General features: G+C 48.9%; 1 protein-coding gene across 1 annotated transcript in view; it reads left to right on the forward strand.

Moving 5' to 3' along the window:
- ITGB5 (integrin subunit beta 5) overlaps positions 1-17205 on the forward strand; it is a 57321-nt gene extending 40116 nt beyond the window's left edge. The window contains exons 11-15 of the mRNA XM_040069489.2: positions 10268-10490; positions 11126-11229; positions 14703-14819; positions 15935-16101; positions 16627-17205. Of these exons, the coding sequence (XP_039925423.1) occupies positions 10268-10490; positions 11126-11229; positions 14703-14819; positions 15935-16101; positions 16627-16722 (707 nt within the window). The 3' untranslated portion in view covers positions 16723-17205. The remainder of the gene's footprint in view (positions 1-10267; positions 10491-11125; positions 11230-14702; positions 14820-15934; positions 16102-16626) is intronic.
- Positions 17206-17776: the final 571 nt, after the last annotated feature.

Consider the following 17776-nt stretch of genomic DNA (forward strand, 5'->3'; position numbering starts at 1 on the left):
GCAGAACCAAGTAAAGTGCTCTGAAGCAAAACCCTGCATCATAAGGGTGTTGCAGAACTGTGAATGCCTCTTTTCCCACCAAAGAGCAGGCTAGGAGACAGGGAGCTGAAGATAAGCTGGATCTGGGCTGGAAGATGCAGTCTGTGTGTGTTGTCACACTGTGTGGGGCACATGGTGCCTGTGGCTCCTTGGCAGCCCACAAACCTGGTCTCAGGCACCTGGAGGTCTCTTGTCTACAGTGTCACTTGCTGAACCCACGAGACTTATGCCCAGAACAGACAACAAGGAGATGTCACTGCTGTAGCATCTCTCTTTACAATGTGGTCAAAAATCAGTCAGACTGCATGTTCATCTTTGGGCTTCCTAAAGACCTTTCTCCTTGGTGCATTCCTGTTTGTTCTTTTCTTTAATCACCTGCAGGAGCTGCTCAGCCAGTGGTCCTGTCCTGAGATGTCTGCATGCCAGAGGATAAATTGATTAAACAAAATAGTCCCCCTGAATAAGAAGGAAAAATAAACCTCTGACTTGCTGTGTCCCATAGCTGTGAGGAACGGAGACCAGAGCACCTGTGCCTGGTGTCACTACTGGGTGGGCATTCCCTCTCCGGCTTACATCCCTCCTCCACCTGTGAAACAGTTTGGCTCCAATAAAAATAGACTACAAACATTCAATAAGAAACAAATCAAATGGGACACCTCTGCTGTCCTCTTGGGGTCAAACTGCAAAGCTGTTCTACTGACTCTCGTCATGTGGATTGCTGTAAAGAAATGGAAGGTTGAGGTCAGCTCCATTTATTCCCATCCAGTGGTCAGCCTTAAAAAAATGTAAAGACCAGGTCAGGTGTAAAGAGCAGGCAGTGCTGAGGGCTGTGGTGGGGAAGAGCAGTCAAGTGAATCCAGCTTCATCCTGCTTGGACCGATGCCACTCTTGCCCTGCTTACAAGCTCCCTGCAGATGCTGTTTGGCTGTGTGTCCAGTGTCATTTGGCTGCTGTCTAAGTCCCAAGTCAAGAAAAAGTGCCTCTTTTTTTATTGTTGATGTGTGTTTCTATAAAGCAGATCTTTTCTGAGGCCAGCTGTTCAACTGTGGGCATTTCTGCTTGCCCTCCTGTAGAGTGTGGGGCTGCTGTGCTGTTGCAACATTTTGGAGCAGCAAAATATGATTGCTCAAGCAGTGATTTATAAAACATTTGCACAGGTGAGGAAGGAACTGTGGAGGCGCCTGCTGCTGCTGACACATGTGGGATGTTGGCTTTTAGGCCTTGTTCTGGCAACAAGAGCTGGTGTCTGAGCCCTGGGGTCATCCTGGGCTACTTCCCGTTGTGCCCTGGGTCTGGCCGTGCTTTGCCAGACAGCAGTGAGCTCTGAGAGCAGCACTTGAAACCTCTCAGCCTTTAGTGTGGAGTGTCACTGAGTAAGTCTGCTCTTCACACAGTGTGAAGAGGAGCAGAAACTACAAGGACATGTCTGGGACACACTTACCCAGCGTGGGCAGCCTGCAGTGCTCTGTGCTTGCATCATGTGCTTGCTGTACCAGGGTACCAGGGTACCTTGTGTACCAGGGTGGCACCGTCTGTGCAGGGGAGGCTTATTTGAGGGCAGGGACACCCAGCCTGGAGCTCCCAGATGATTTGAAAGGCTGGAGAGAGATTCCACCCTAGAGCTGTCTGAGTGGCTGGCTGGCAGTAGCATTCCTCTGTAGAAGTGTTTGATTTTTCCTTGTAGACAAAGGGTTCCTGAGCATTAGCCAGAACCAAATTCCGCAGGGTGGCCCATGGTGTTCTGGGTGTGCTTCTCTCTAGGAGCTGTGGCTCATAGTCCCAACACAGAGAGCGGCTGAGAACCACATGGGAGGTGTTTGCATTCCAGATTTCATCTTCGTGAAGTCTGGCACACAGATCCTCAGTGGCCTTTTTGGAGGAGCATAGGGCTGACTCAGTGCATGTGTTTACTCACATCTCCAGTCCTTGGGCGGCTCCTGAAACTGTTTCCTCCCCGGGCATCATTTCCATCCTTCCCCAATCTCTCTCTTCTCCTTCCTCTCCGAATTTATTTTTCCCCTGTAACCTGGTTTCTCTTCTCTTTTCAGTTTAATATTGAGTCATGCACCACTGTCCTCCAAGAGCATGTGCCTCCCCATCCTTCTCTGTGCCCATTCAAAAGGCTGAACATCCCAGAGTTCAAATGGTCTCTGGGCTGGGACAAACAGCATGGGGTGACCCTTGTCTGCTGGCTGTGACCTGTGAAAGCATGGCCAATGCTTGTAGCTGCAATGTAAAAATGCCTGGTCTCCCCTCTAATTGCACTGCTAACGACCCCCGTGCTGTTTTTCAGGTCAGAGGTGGCTGCAGGTCAGTGCAGGTGGATGGTTCTTAGTTAGAATCCTCTGTGATCCTTGGATATGCTCTTTCCATGGATTTCTTTCAAAGCAATTAAATGCAGTATTTCTTATTACACCACCTGGCATTAGCATTACATTGTTGCCTGTTAAATATTACTGATTATCGTGGAGTTGGACTCTGTGCTCCTTCTTGGTCCCTTCCAACTTGAGATATTTGATGATCTTTGCATGGAATTCTCCCAGGAACACAAATGATGATTCCGTTGGTCTTTGTGCTCAGTGCTGTGTTTATTCCTTTTTTTCCTTGGTGTTCCTGGCAGCAGGCATACCCTGCCTGCCCCACCTTGCTCACGCCAGGGGTTTGTGCTGGCTTTTCACTGAAACAGAACCAGGTTGGACATTCCCTCCCCAGCTGAGTACTGCTCTCCCAGAGTCTCTATTCCTGGCACGAAAGGGCAAAGCTGCCCTTTGTCACCCCTCCTTTCTCCCTGCCCAGGCTCTTATTGCTGTCAAGGCTTGCAGCTCTCCCCAAATCTGGCAGCAGCTCCTTGAGGGCCAACCCACACAGAGCGCTGCTGTTCCTGCCTCTTTTCACTGCCATTTCTCCTTGTCCCTGAGCAGACCCTTAGCAAGTGTTGATGCATGCTAATGAGGCATTAAACGCCCGGGCAGAATTAAAGAATACAGGAGTGACGTTCTTGACATCTTTATGGGAGCCAGAGCTCCGTCCTCGGGGCTCTGCTCTTAAAGTGGCACAACATGTGGGTTGCAATTGGAGGTGTCATCTGAAGATTCATGCACGTACCCAAACCCCCTGTCCTGTGCAGCTGACCCCTCCCAGGGCCAAAACCCCCACAGAAAGCTCCAAAAAACACCCTGCAAAGATGAACTCAGAAAATAAAGCTTAGATCGTCTTAGAACAAACTGGCTTTAAATGTTCTACTGGCCAGCATCTTGGTGAGATTGGTGTCTGAATTTGGTCCCTCTGGTGATAGTCATTGACAGAAATACACGTTTGGAAATGAATGTTGTGTTTGGGGCTTAAAGGCAGATGGATGCCTCAGACCAGCAGCTGAGTGGAATTCTGAGTCTTTGCATTTCTTGTTAATGTGCACGGGCAACCTGTGAATTTTGCTCCGTTTCATTTAAAAATTGAGCTTAAGTCATTGACCTGAAAGGGAAGTGCAGCACAGCCTGTGTTTTCATTCTTTCTCCCTTTTTTTCTTTCTTTGTCTTATTTTGAATTATATTCTAACTCTTTTCAGGTACTTTGTTAAGGGAGAAATCTGTCACAAAGCCATGGATCTTTGGTGAACTTGCACCAAGTGATGTATTTGTGACCAAACACAGCGCTGGGCAAGGCTCCCATGGTGCTGCATCTTGCAGAGAAGAATCTCTCTCTACTCCAGAGGCCACTTCTCTCAACAAAGTCCAGCAGAAAGTACATTCAACCCATGTGTGCTTCAGCAGAGTGAGAATTAAACTGCATTTTATTTAAAAGATGGACTGGAACCATAGAATTCAGCCCCGGAGTTCATGGATCTGGAATAATGCAGCTTTGTTTTTGGGGCCAAGTTTTATTTTAAGAACGTATCTGGAGTTTTTTGGGGTGGTAGGAGCTGGTAGGAGTCAGCTCAGGTGTCAGAGTGGGAGGATGAAGCTTATTCTTCCTGGAGGCATGGTACATTGGTGGAATTGTAACTCTATAGCTTTTCTCAAGCCCTTTCTATCCCTTTCAGCAGCAGCATGGTTGCCATATGTCTTCTCGTGTTTCCAAGTCTTCCAGAGCCTTCACGGCGACTAGAGCTGAGGTGCAGAGTTGTATTAGCAGATCTGAGCAGGGACAGGAAGGGTGTAAGTGAGGGAGAAGCTCCTGGCTCTGCACCCATGGGTATTGGTGGTATCTGGACAGGATTGGGAGGACCAAGTGGAAAGTGGTTTTTGTTTTTCAAGAAGTTTTATTTGTCAGGCTTTTGGGGAGGGAAGAACCAATGGAGAGATCTGCATTCAGGGTGGTTTCATCTGTGAGCAAGTCTGTGAGGGGCTGGAGAGAGGAGCACTGCTATGGGAGAGGTGTTGCTCTGCTCCATGGGAGACCCAATGAGCAGCTGCATGTGAACAGATGGAGGTTGATAGGAAGGAACAGCGGCCCTTTTTGAGTTAGAGGTTTGGAGGGAGGCACAGTAAGGACAAAAACCCCAGAGGATTTGCACACACCACCCCCTTCTGATATGGCTTGAGGAATAATGTGAATTATTGGCAGTTCCTGCAGTGCCTTCCTCGTCAGGTACTTAGGGGTCACAAAGCCAAGAATGAGCACGTTCCCAGAGTGGTGGGATGGTGTTTGGGCCCACAGCTCGAAGGAAACCAGCACATCCATCCCAACTGCCCCTCCTCGGGAAGAAGCTCTGTGCCTCTGGGAGGATCTGGCACCAGTCCTTGTTCCATAGCTCTCCCTGAATCACTAACAGAGCTGGCAGCAGGACCTGAAAGCTCCAGTTCCCAGCTCTGGATCTCCATCCAAAAGGCCACATGTGGCAGGCTTGGCTGAGGAGCTAATGTAGTAGAAGTCAAGGATTTGCGGAGTGCTGAGCTTACTTGGAAAAAAATTAGGAAGGCTTTGTTTTAAGAAATGCAACTTTAGATCTCTTTCAGGAAATGACTTCTCACTGCCTGTTTTGGCTTTCTGATGGATCATCAGATGTATCTCGTGGTTGCATTTCAGCTCCACTTCTTTAGCAAAGAGAAGGAAAATGAGGAAAGGCTGGCCAGGGCTGCCACAGGAAATCCGCCTGCCCCGAATAGCTTTCAGCTGCTTTCATGAAACAGCAGTTTCCAAAACCATCTCTTCCTTTCTCAGTTGTCACTGGACCCAGAAATTCTCAAGTGAGTGAGAAACTGGAGTGCCGAGGGGGGTTTTTGTAATGGCAGTGTTGCACTCTGGGGATGCTGACAGTAATGTCCAGCTGGTGATGGACTTGTGGTACCCATGGCTGAGTTAGCAGCTTGAGCCTGCATTTCTTCCTTCACCTTTGGTTTCATTAGTCTGCATCTCCAGTGCCATTTTTGATGATTGGTGAGCCCAGTGCTGGGACTGAAATCTTGGTGAAACCCATATGCTTCATGATATGAGTATCCATTGCAATGGGAAGATGCACAGATCCACGGTGTCTGGTGTAAATAGCATTCAGAAAAGCACTATTCCAATCTTACTAATCTCTTAGTGGGTTTTTTTGCTGCTTCAGTGTTGCATTGTGGATAAATGAGTGCGGGCAAGCTCTCTCCTGGTGTGAGTGAAGCAGTCAGATGAATTTCAGGTGACACAGAAACCTTGGACCCTTGACATTTGTCTGTCTGTGTTTATGTAGCAGCCTCCTTAGCACAAGGAGGTTGTTATGCTCAGTGGGCTCCAGGGATTGGGGATGCTGCTGCCAACCTGCCACCCTTGTTTTCCCTGCTGGACTGGCATGACCCAGGGGATGGATCCTAAATCCATCCCTGCTGTTTAAAATTTCTGGAGCTCTCCCCAATCCCCTGTGGGTGCTGACCATCTGGCAGTGCCTGGGCCCGAGCTGTGCTGTGGGCAGGCTGCCTGGTCTGGCCTTGCCCGGCCTCTTGATGTGCAACACCGGCTGCTTTGAGCCATGGAAAGAAATTACTAGGGAAGCTGATGATTTATTTGCCTAAGCAGGCGCTGTGTCTTACCCTAGTCCTTTCCCAAGTGAAAAGCCCTATGTTTTCTAAGTGTTCCAAGCCTTTTCTGCTGCCCTTCTTCCTCCCACTCAAAATGTGCTGTTCACAGAGCCTCTCCCCCAGACATCGAGCACTTTTGCTGAGAGACTGGCTGGTCTGGTACAAAACTGGTGCTCAAGCAGTGCCCTGTGTCAGTAGGGTTTGACCTCTCTCATAAGCAGATGGTTTTGGTCCATGGTTGTGGACCCCTCTGCACTGGGGCTCTCTGGGTGATGGGCATGGTAGCCAGGGCTTGTTAAAGGGATGACACTGGAGAATCTGGAAATTGCTTGCTATAACATTTCTTTGCTGTTTTTCCTGTGGGGTTTTTTTTTTTTGTATTTCAGACTAGTTGTTCAAATAACCAAAAATGACAAAAGCACAGCCTTTTGGAGATCCTGACCCAGTCTGGATGTGAGCACTGAGGCACAAAAATAAGTGGCTTGATTTAATGGGAACAAAATACGGTATGATCTTTCTCCTCCTGAGTGCTCAGAAACCACTAAACTGGCTTAAAAATCATGACTTGTTTTTCTTGTATGTTAGGCACATCAGTTTAATGTTCTAGAAGACGGGGGGAAAAGGAGTGTTGGAGGAGGCTTGTTTTCAAACCCTTCCTAGCTCTCCATAAAAGCTGGGATATGTTTTTTATTAAAAAAAAAACAACCTGGTATTTTTTACATGACTTTGTCGTCCCCAGAAGTAGGAGGCTTTAGGAAAACCACCTTCTATGAAAAGCCTAGTACTGAGTTTCAGACCTCTTGGTGCAGTTCCTAAAAGGCGCACGGTTATCGTGGAGGGGCTGTCCCCCCGAGCAGGGTCACAGCCTGCTGTCAGGCAGCTGGGATGAAATCAGGGTCAGAGCCTGCAAGCTTCTGCCAGAAGCTCTATCCCAATTCAGGAATGACCCTGCTTGGGAACAACAAGAACGGCGCTGCTGTGTGGGGGGGTGCCAAGCCGGGTTTGTGCGGTGCCAGGCTGAGGGCAGGGAGGATTTGGCCTTGGCTGCCATCCTGGGGGGCAGCTGGGGGACAGGCAGAGGCAGCTGGGGTGAGATGAGGATGGTTGGATGTCTTGGCACAAGGTGCCAGAGTCACAGCGAGCTGGGCAGCAGTGGGGTGGGCTGTGTTTTGGGATGGGGAGAGATGGAAGCACCAGCTGGGCCGTGAGTCTCAGCCCACGCTGGTCGCGTCCTTGGGAGCAGTGCACCCCGTGGCTCCTGCCCGGATGGATCCCAGACTAGTCAAGCTCAGTCTGGGGTCTGGTCTCCCCCAGCAAAAGCATTGCTTTCCTCTGCACACCCTCCCAGCAGGTTTCTGCAGCCTCCTGACATGTGTTTTGTGTTAGCCCCTGCTGAAGGTCAGGAGCTGGCTGGAAAGTACGTTATCAAATTCAGAGGGAGCATTTAATTTCCTAGTTAGATCTGGATCTTTTGAACTTCTAAGCCTGTCTCATTTCAAAGATGGGAACAGAAGAAAACATTTCTTACTATGTTTGGAGAATGTAATTAATGTATTTTGGCTTCATAAACCAGCTTTAACGGAGAATGTACAAACCCAGAGGGTTGAAGGGGGTTAAAGTCCAGGGTGATGTCCTGCACCATGAGACTGCTTACTGGTGCAGAGGTGCCTTGAAGCACACCCTCCTTGAGGACACATTGCCGTGGAAATGAAACTGGGATGTGAAACTGGGTGATGAATATAGTGGTGAAGGGTTTCCTGCAGGCACAATGGCACAGAGGCTGCTTAGCCACATCAGCACCGTGTGTGACCGTGGGAGAGCTGGGACTGGGAGCGGGCAGCACATTGTGCTGCAAGATGTGAGCTCTGGGTAGCGCTCTGCAAACCACAGCTCTGGGTCACTGTCACCAAAAGCCTCGCTGCCACATTGCCTGAGGACTCCTCTCAGTTTGTGTCCCAAGCAAGAGGATTGAGTGTATTCTCACCTCTGGTGCTCCAGGTGGATGCTGAGAAGGGGGACAACTCTTTTTGTGCCCGTATGAAAAACAAGTGTTTCTCATGCACTGAGTTTCTCCAGTCTTCAAGGCTGTGTGGGGGATGGATGGCTCCAGAAGTGTAGCTCATGGTGCTTGCAGGAGTGGCCACTCTTTCAAACTCATAGAAGCAGTGAAGATCATGACATCTTTGCCATTGAAGGTCAAGAGATGGAAATTACTGCTTTTGGCACATTGACCGTGATGGGACAGTGACTTCTTCCACACTAAGCCAGCGTGGCCAAGGCAGGAAACACATGTCAATGTGTTTTGACATTTTAAGCTCACACCTCACATTTAGTCACCCTCACACAGAATGGCTTTTTCTTCCTCCCTCCCCGTCAATAAACAAACCCACATCCTTTAAGATGCTGTTTCTTAATTTTTCCAATCAAGCAGTTTAATAGGATGCATTATTTGCAAATGTCCATTTCCCTTCCCCAGAACAGTAATTTCAGGCTCCACCTCCAGCCTGCCTGGGGCTGGAAAGGATGTGCAGTCTTTCTAGCCTCCTATGACCTAGCTCTGATGCCTTTAAAAACTGAAACATTTTATGGTCCAGAGAGAGATTTCTTCTGGAGTCACATCTTGTGCTGCATTCTGTGGTGTCCTAGGAGAACTGAGGGATGATATGAATACCATCAGCTTGCTTCTCTTGGCTCTCGCAGTTCAAATTCAAGCCTGAGCACATTTACTAATTGCCAGCTGCTTTGGATTCCTTGAAGTAGTGCCATTTAAGAAAACCGTAGTTTACAGCTAATTTGGACACATGCATTGCCATGAAGGCACCAAACCTGCTGTGGGTGAGAGCCCAATCACCTGAATTAATTGTGAAAAAAGCCAGACACCCCATTTGGTTTGCTTGTGAACTGGTGGTCCTGGGAGTCCCCGCTTTTCAGCTGCCCCCAAACACAGCAGCTGTGGATGTAGCTGAGCCCATGGGGAAAGGGCAAGGCTGTCATTGTGAAGGTGAGCAGAGCAGGGGATTTTAGTCTCCATCAGATGTAGACACAGAAGGAGGTCACCTCTAGAGATCTTGTAAACATAATCTCCTTTGTCCAGTAATGTTTGAATAGGCAGGCTGGATCCAAAACAAATGTTGGGAGTGCAGAAGAGGCTGTGGAAGGACAACTTGTGATGTGCTGGGACATATGAAATGCCTAGTAAAACAGAAGGTGCTCCCGTGACTTTTGGCAAGGGGTATAGCTTAGCAATCCACAGCCTCTGGTAATCTTGGCACAGTGGGAGAGGCAGGGAGATCAGCAGGTTTGTGTCAATGAAAGGAGCGTGTATGTAATTTATTGTGTCTGGGGTGCTCGAGGCTCTTTCCAGTGGAAAAGCTGAGCTGTAATTAGGCTGCTGATGAGCCTTGTATACAAACCCTTCAGCTCTATAAACAATGCCTGCAAAGGCATCCCTCTCCTAGGGACTGGCCACAGAAGAATTTGAGCAGTCTCCAGCAGATGAATGCCTCTGAAACCAGCTGCTCACTGGACAGCCACTCCACTTTCTGTCACTGACAGCCTTGGAGCCTGCTGACTTTCTCAGGCTCTTGCTAAACCCCATTGCTCCAAGGGGATGCTTCAGTGGAGGAGAGCTCTTACTGGATTGGTTTCTTCATCCATCTCTGCTGTGAGCTGCCCTGAGCTACTCCCTGAGGGAGACCCAGCTGGTCCCAGGACCTTTGTGGCTCTGGCCGGGACACAGAGCTCTTGTTTGGACACAGGAAACAGTGCTTGTTGATACAATTTTTTTCAAGGTTTTAAGAGGATTTCTTAAGTAAAACTGTTAAGAAGAAAGGGAAGGAAATACTTTATGAGGTGGGCGACCTGCTAGGCTTTTTGCTGCTAAACTCTGGACTCAAAACCAGTAAGGAAGCACTACTCCATGCCCATCTTAGTATCTCTTGATGTAGACAGAGAAAGAAGAGATTGTTTCATACGAAAGTAGAAAGGGGGAGGTGCCCATTTATCTTGAGCAACTATAGAGGGAAGCTGGAAGAGCAGTGAGTACATATTTTTTGTGCTGCTAAATGTAGATATTAACTTGATATTTAGATGTTTCCCATCAGCATCATTTTGTTGCCCTGCCAAGTAAGGTCTCTCTGACAGCTCTTCCTACCGGGCTGCCGGTCCCTCCCAGCCACAGCACCCATTGGTGGCCCCAAATCCTGCTGACACCTCTCCCCTGCTCTCACCTTCAGGTCACGGGGAGTGTCACTGCGGGGAGTGCAAGTGCCACGCCGGGTACATCGGGGACAACTGCAACTGCTCCACGGAGACGGACAGCTGTGTTTCCAGTGATGGGCAGATGTGCAGCGGCCGGGGTGCCTGCGTCTGCGGGAAGTGTCAGTGCACCGAGCCAGGGGCTTTCGGAGAGACCTGCGAGAAGTGTCCCACCTGCCCAGGTGTCTGTAGCACTAAAAGGTACTCACAGGCGGTTCAGGAGGGATTTCTCACCCCCAGGAAAGCCTGCTCCTGCTAGGAGCCCATGCTAAGCAACCTGACAGTATCCTAGGTAGAGCAGTAGCATGTCTTGTTGCCCTAGTGCTGGTGGAGATTTGTGTCCCTGTTCATTTCTGGTGCTGTCTCACTCTGCAGGAAAGGCTGGCAACCCCACTTTTGCTGCACTCTGAGTTGCCGATGTCTGGGTGCAGAGAGCTGTGAGCTGTGAAGGAGGGGAGGACTGGAATCAGAATCACTGCCCCTGCCTCACAGCGATGAAGGTGCCCCTGGCATTGGCCTCTGACTAGCACAGAGCAGCAGGACTGCCTGCCGTGATCTCAGGCAGGACGGACTTGGAGTAGCTGATGTGTGCAGCTCCTGACATCCAAAGGGCAAACAGATCCCAAACCAATCAACTGCTTTGCACCTTCACTGAAGCCTAGAATAAATCCATCCCTGCCATGGAGATGCTTGGCCCTAAAGCTGCTCCTTCCTTGTGGTGCAGATGTGCAGCCTCCAGACCAGCATGCAGGGGGTCTCTTTCCAAGGGCTGAATCCCTCTGTTGATGCAATTTCTGACATGTGCTTTATCTTCCCCTCTGTGTGTGATCCTGCAGGGATTGCATTGAATGCAAGCTGTTTAACTCAGGAAGACTGGCTGATAACCAAACCTGCCAAAAGCACTGCAAGGATGAGATCATCACCACTGTGGATGTTCTTGGTAAGTTGGCAGCAGCAGAACTGCAGGTGGTGGGAACTGGTGACTGTAGCATTGAACTCTTCTTAACCAGACTCAGACATATCTGTAAAGAAAGCTTCAGGGAACACCTGGTATTTAGAAACATATGTGTAGGTAGTATGTGTATGTGTGGTGTATGTGTATGTGTGGTATATGTGATGCGCTCTCCAGGCTATATCCATACTGAAGTAAAAAACCTTTTGATTTTAAATAACATCTAACCACTACTACCAGTGCAGGGAGCAAAGAGAGTGGGATGAGGTCACATGAAGCAGATGAGTTGTGAGAGAGTGCAAAAGGACAAAGTATCGCCCAAAAAAAGGCATTTTCTAATCTTCCGAGGTTTCATCTTGGAGGAAGTGAGCTTGTAAGAGAAAGCAAAGCTGTTTTGAAAATGAGTTCTGCTTTGGTGGAACTCACTGCTGCGAGTCCCCCAGGCAATCTCCTGCCCTTTGTGTCTTCTTCTAGAGGTCACCCCACATGTGCATCTCTCAGCAGATGACTTTCTCCCCACTTTTTTCAATGTATGTTCTGGGAGTCCCTGGTTGCTATTTAGGGGAGTAGAGGGGATCCAGACTGGTGACAGATTTAATCACAATCCTGACCTTGGCCTTAGCAATATCTCTTGGAGGGAAGGATGTAGATCAAGCAGGGATGAGTTATTGTCTGCACCTGGCATTTCCTCCTCTTCCTTAGTTTATAGAGGTGGGAGTCCCGCACCTTGCTCAGCCTTTCACTCACTTTCTCCTAAGCTGTCTGCAGGTGATGTTTTTCCCATTGACTCCTCTCACATCCAGTGTCCAGCTTTTAAATTATGACCAATGGAGTTTCCTACCCTTCCCTTTGGGACACTTGTTCTCATTCTCTCCATTCAGCCTGCAGTTTAGCAGGGAGTGCATCTGCACCAGCACACGGTGAGAAGTTTAGAAGTTCAGAACATGCAAAGCTCCTTTCTAATGCCTGTCTGGCCAACAAATATTGGGAATCAAAACTCATCCCTCCTGCCTGGTTAAAGTACTATGCCAAAGCCAGCTTTTGTTCTGCCTGCTCCCTGGAAGGTGAGGCTGGGCTGTAGTTTGTCAGCCCCCTGCATGGCTTTCAGGGAAAAAAACAGGCAGATTTCTGCTTTAAGACATTTTTGGGAATTACACTGATGCTTCTGTTGAGCTATTGCAGTCAGACTGCACATAGTGACGAGATCTTGGGAGCTCAAGACATTTTGTGGCTTGGAGATCTGGGCTGCTAGACAAAGAGGTAAAGCAAAATATTCCTAAAGAAAGTTCTCATGGACTATGGACTTCTTCACAGGCAGACTTGGCCAAATCCTTGTTCTCAGGTGTTTTTGTATAATTTAGCATGTATTACAAGACCCTGCTGAAAGGCAGAATGCTGATATTTGTTACAGAATACATAGATCTGTATTGTCCTGGCAGAGGAGGATGGGACCTTCTTGAATATCAAATTGCAGTGAACACAGCCTTGAATATCCCAGCTGCCTTTTGACGCTGGATATGATGCAGTCAGGGCTTCAAAGCTTTGTAGAGCAGAGGACTCTGTCATTGGACTCCTGAGCCAGAATTCTGCCTCAAGGGAGGTTTGTGTGGCTTGCTTTGGACTCTGCAGGATCTCCTTTTGTTCTGCAGTGTTACCTTTGCATTCCTGACAGTTCCAGAGAGGAGATTCCAATGCAAGAGGAGCATGACAGGTCCTGCTCCGAGCTGAACCTGGCAGCAGCGCAAATCAGCAGACCTGAAAACTCAGCGAAGCCCTCACACCTCTCTGTTGACATGTGATCTCTGCAACCTAGTGAAGATTAGCAGAAATCATTATTATTGAGACTTTAATTACTGTTACCTTTTACCGAAACAATGGTGCAAGGTTGGGAGTGAAAGCAGCTAAACCTACATGAACTAAGATCTGCAGCTCAACTCAAAAGGGCATTAGTTGAGAAACACGGAAGTATTATCTGTATTAACCTAATTAGTACTTTGCTTTGTAACCATCAGCACTTTTCCAGCCCATGCTTTGCTACCACTGTGTAGACAGAGCAGGTTTTCCAGTCCCAGGGTAGGAACAGCTGAGGTTTGTCCACACCAGGAGCATGTCAGGACTCACCACAGGGGCAGCTGCATCTGAGCTCAGCTGCTGATATGGAGGATATTAATCTTTTAACTGGATGCAGGTCAAAGGCATTGAAAGGAAAAACAAACAGACAGGAGAGAGCTAAGGGGCTGCCATAGCAGTGGCCATTAATGCGATCATTTTTCAGCATGACAGGCACGGATACGAGAGCTGTGGAAAGCTATTTCCAGGTGCCTAAGACAGGGTCGTGCCTGTCTTTGCCAGCCAACAGCACTGAGTCCCCAAATTCCTCTCCCATGAAACTCTCAGCCATTGCAGCCTTGCAGAGCTGTGCTCCTGTCACAGCTAGAGATGCTTCCCCGACTCCCTCCAGTCACTCTCCCTGCAGTGGGGGCACGCAGTGAGCTGTGGCTGTACAGGGCAGTGGCTCTGCTGAAATCACCCCTTAAGCTAGATCAGCAAACCTTAGGTATCAGCCTTGCTTGGTCTTGAATTGGTTCTGTGAAGCAGCCTTCCTCGGGCAGCACCTTACAGTGACCAGGCTGTCTGGTGCTATGGTGTGTCAGACACAGACACAGCACACGGCCCTGGGAATGAAGTCCTCTCATTTCTTGCAACTCCCACATCTACACATCATCCTTGCAACCGACTCCTCCCTTCCCCCTCCCTCCCTCCCCCCCTTCCCATTTTCCTTTTCTATCTCACTCTTTAAAACAAACTTCTCAGCCGTTTCCGGAGCTGGAGCCATTCAGTACAGCTGGAGCACGAGCTGGCCATGGGCTGCTGCTGCTGCCGGCCCTGTCTGAGTCACAGCCCCTTGTTTTCCCTTCAGCCTCCACTCTTCAAGAAATTTAGCAGATTGAGAAGAAAACTGCATTTATTGCCAAAGCAGACTTGCATGGAGGAAGAATGTGTGTGTGTGTGTGAGGGTGAGTCTGTTTGCTGTGTGATGTTTGCCAAGTGCCACATTTTCTCAGGCAGTAAATCTGGACGCTGCTCAGTTACAATTTGTATGAGTTGTGATCAAACTGTGCTGCTTTCCAGGCTTACTCCCCATTCCTCTGTTCCCAGGCATCCCTGGAAAGCTCTGCTTATCTTGCAGGGGAGATATTAAACCTGCCAACTAAGTCAACCAAGTGCTATGTTGCAGCTTTACAGATAGCCTATTAGGCGGGGTGACTAGTTCAGAATCGGAACCCATACCATTGCAAGTTGTTAGGGGGGAATTATTTTAAAAAACAGAGCGTGTTGGAAGCATTTTATTGAAAAAGCAGAGTATAAAATTCTGCAGTCTTGAGGAATTTTTTTTTTTTTTTTGCATAAATGTATAAAAAACTTAGACAAAACCCTGTGATTCTTGCACCTGGTTCCAGAAACAGATGACCCCAACGCGATCCTCTGCGCCTACCCAGTGAACAACTGTGTCATGAAGTTCACCTACTTGGAGCTTCCCAGTGGGAAATCCAACCTCACCGTCCTCAAGGAGCCAGGTTGGCCCTCCCTTGGGTTTCTTTTTTGACAGCACTGGCTGCCTCAGGAGAGGTGATGGGCTGCTGGGGGAGCCTGGTGGGTTGCAGAAAGGCTGGCAGCATGTGTGAGCAGATGAGGCAGGGTGGTTTAAACTGAAGTGTTTTATGGCAATGAAATCCAGCTCCAAATGCTCCTAACTTAGTAAAAAAGAACTGAGAGTAAACTTTGCACCTGAGCCATAAGCATTGCCATCAAGTGGCTGAAGAGCTTTAGGAGGCTGAATTAAATGGAGCTTATTTAAGTAGCAAAAAGCATGCTTGATTTGGAGATAAAGCCCCTGGGAGCAAAAACATCAGAAGGGGACATGTGGTGTGGCTGCCGGTTAAGTCAGGATGCTGGGAAAGCCCTGCACCACCCAAGGATTTCCACAATGCTGAGAGCTCTGATCCAGGCAGTGTAAGGGCTGGGTGTCCCCACTGCCCTCCCCAGGCTGTGCAGACAGCTGTGCTTCCCAGCATTATTGATCACATGCAGTGCAGTTGCTCAAAGACCCCTTGTGGTGTTGCAGGACAAGCTGGCGAGCATCTGGCAGTAGCTTCTTGTGATCTGCTTTGGTCCTCTGAGGCACGGGCCAATATGGAAGAGTCTGAGATTCCTCATGTTCTATTTCATTTGTGCTGCAGCTTGCACTTAATTGAAAGACCAGTTGATTAGCTGACAGTTGATGTCCTTATTTAAAGTCCTTTGTGATCACCTGTCTCTGTGTGGGAGAAGCTGAGCTGGCTTTTGCCAGAGGCACCTCAACGCTCTGCGTCCCACATGGGTCACCTGGCATTAGAACCCTGCGTCACTGCTGGACAGTGGCACTGCAGCCCTACTACGTGACATCCCAGCTCTGGTGACATCCATGAGAGGTGTCCCTTTGACCTGCCTCTAGCCAGGAATTTATTTAATTTAAAAAAAAAAATCCGTTTGATTTCAGAGGGAGCTGTTGTTTTTTTTTAATTTAGCCACTGCTGCTAGCGCTGCCTGAGGTCACTTGCTCAGTGGCTGCAGTCCAAGTTACTACATCCCGGTATGCTGATCCGGGATACACTCACACCAGAGCTAATTAGCTTTTCTCCCTCACTGCCAGCCTGCAGCTCAGCCCCCAGCGCTGTGACCATCGTGCTGGCAGTGATTGGCAGCGTGGTGCTGATCGGCATCATCCTGCTGGCGCTCTGGAAGCTGCTGGTCACCATTCACGACAGGCGGGAGTTCGACCGATTCCAGAGCGAGCGCTCCCGCGCCAGATACGAAATGGTGAGCCTGGGGTGGGGGTGCTGCTGGTGGATGGGGTCTGTTGGGATGTACAGGCAGCTCTGCCGGGGTGGAGGAGGGTGGCAGGCACGAGGGATGCAGGTGTCCGTGCTCTGTGGTGCCTTCAGGGTCCAGCATCTTGCACTGCCTTCTCCTAGGCAAGTTATAAATGCTTTGCAAAACTATACCCAGCCTTTGGTTTCATCATCTATTTCCAAGCAGAGCTGGAGGCTGAACGAGGTAGGGGAGACTGTGGTGGCAGCCACCTTGGTCAGGTCTATGGGGGAGCCCTTTGGGAGGATTTGGGTGGGTGTGCACAGCATTGGAGGGCAGTGCCTGTGCCTGCAGGCGGGATGGAAGGTGGGTCTGATGGACCAACTCTGGATAAACAGCACTGCTTTTGGATCTGAATGTTCAGTTCACCCAGAGCCAAGCACAGTGCTCTCACCAAACACATCGGTATGTTTTTACCATGACACGGACTTTGTTCCTCATCTTTGTTCTTTTTGTCTGCTCCTTTCCCCAAAGGCATCCAATCCTCTCTACCGAAAGCCCATTTCCACGCATAACGTAGAGTTCACGTTCAACAAGCTCAACAAGTCATACAACGGTACAGTTGACTGAAGGGGTCTCAGTGCCTGGCACTGCCGTGGACAATTGCTTGAACGGCCGGGCTGCTTCCCCACTTGAAGACGGGATTCTCTTCAGGGGCGAGAATCCCTTACGACGGGACTGGTCGATGACCAAAGCCTGTTATTTGCACAGTAAGGAGAAAGGTCTGGTTCATTCTGGAGGCACAGACGTGAGGGCAGGGTGCCTGCCTGTGTTGATGGACTCTGAGCCGTGTGCATCTCCGTACCCCAGCTTTCCAGATGTATTAAACCTGCCAACTAAGTGAACCAAGTGCCATATTGCAGCTTTAGACATATCCCGTTAGAAAAGGTCAAAAATCAGGGGAACCCGCTCCATCACAAGTTGTTAGGGGGGGAATTAGCTTGAAAACAGGGTCTTGGAAACATATGTGTAAGAAATTAGGATAAAAAAAGCTCTGCAGTCTTTAGGAAATTTTTTTATATAAACCCCAAAATAAAACAGTTGTGCATATATGATGCTGTGAGTAGAGTTGTTTCTTTGCTGAGTCCTACCAAGACTGGGGCTCGCTCCTCCTACCAGTAGCAGTGGTGCTGCCTGATGAATTTATTAATAGAGCTTTATTAGTCAAAGCATGTCTATAAAACATGGAGCTGGAGCTGTAGGGACAGCCACAGGAGTTGTGTTGATTTAAAATATTGGTGTTGACCAGGGGCAGGGAGTGCCTCAGGGAGCTTCTGCTCTGAGCCAATGGTGTTACACAGTTTGGAAACGGTGGGAGCCCAAGGAAAAGGGAGTTTAGTCTGGGGAAACAAATATAAACACCCATTCCCTACGGTGTGCAAGTAGGTGTCCAGCCCAGGTGGCTACAGGTGGGCAGCAGGGAGCAGACAGCAACTCTTCCAGATTTCTGACTTTTTACCAGAGGACTGGTGCTGTGGCGTCCAGTGGAGCCCAGCTTGAAAAGCAGGGGAGCCCTGAGCTTTTGGCTGGAAAGGGAGCTGGATAAAGACCAGTGTTGTTGCTTCACAACATATATTTTCCTTTTTTTATTTTATTTTATTTTTAATTTTTTAATTATTTTTAT

This window comes from Hirundo rustica, chromosome 7, assembly GCF_015227805.2.
Source record: "Hirundo rustica isolate bHirRus1 chromosome 7, bHirRus1.pri.v3, whole genome shotgun sequence".
NCBI classification, from domain to species: Eukaryota; Metazoa; Chordata; class Aves; order Passeriformes; family Hirundinidae; genus Hirundo; species Hirundo rustica.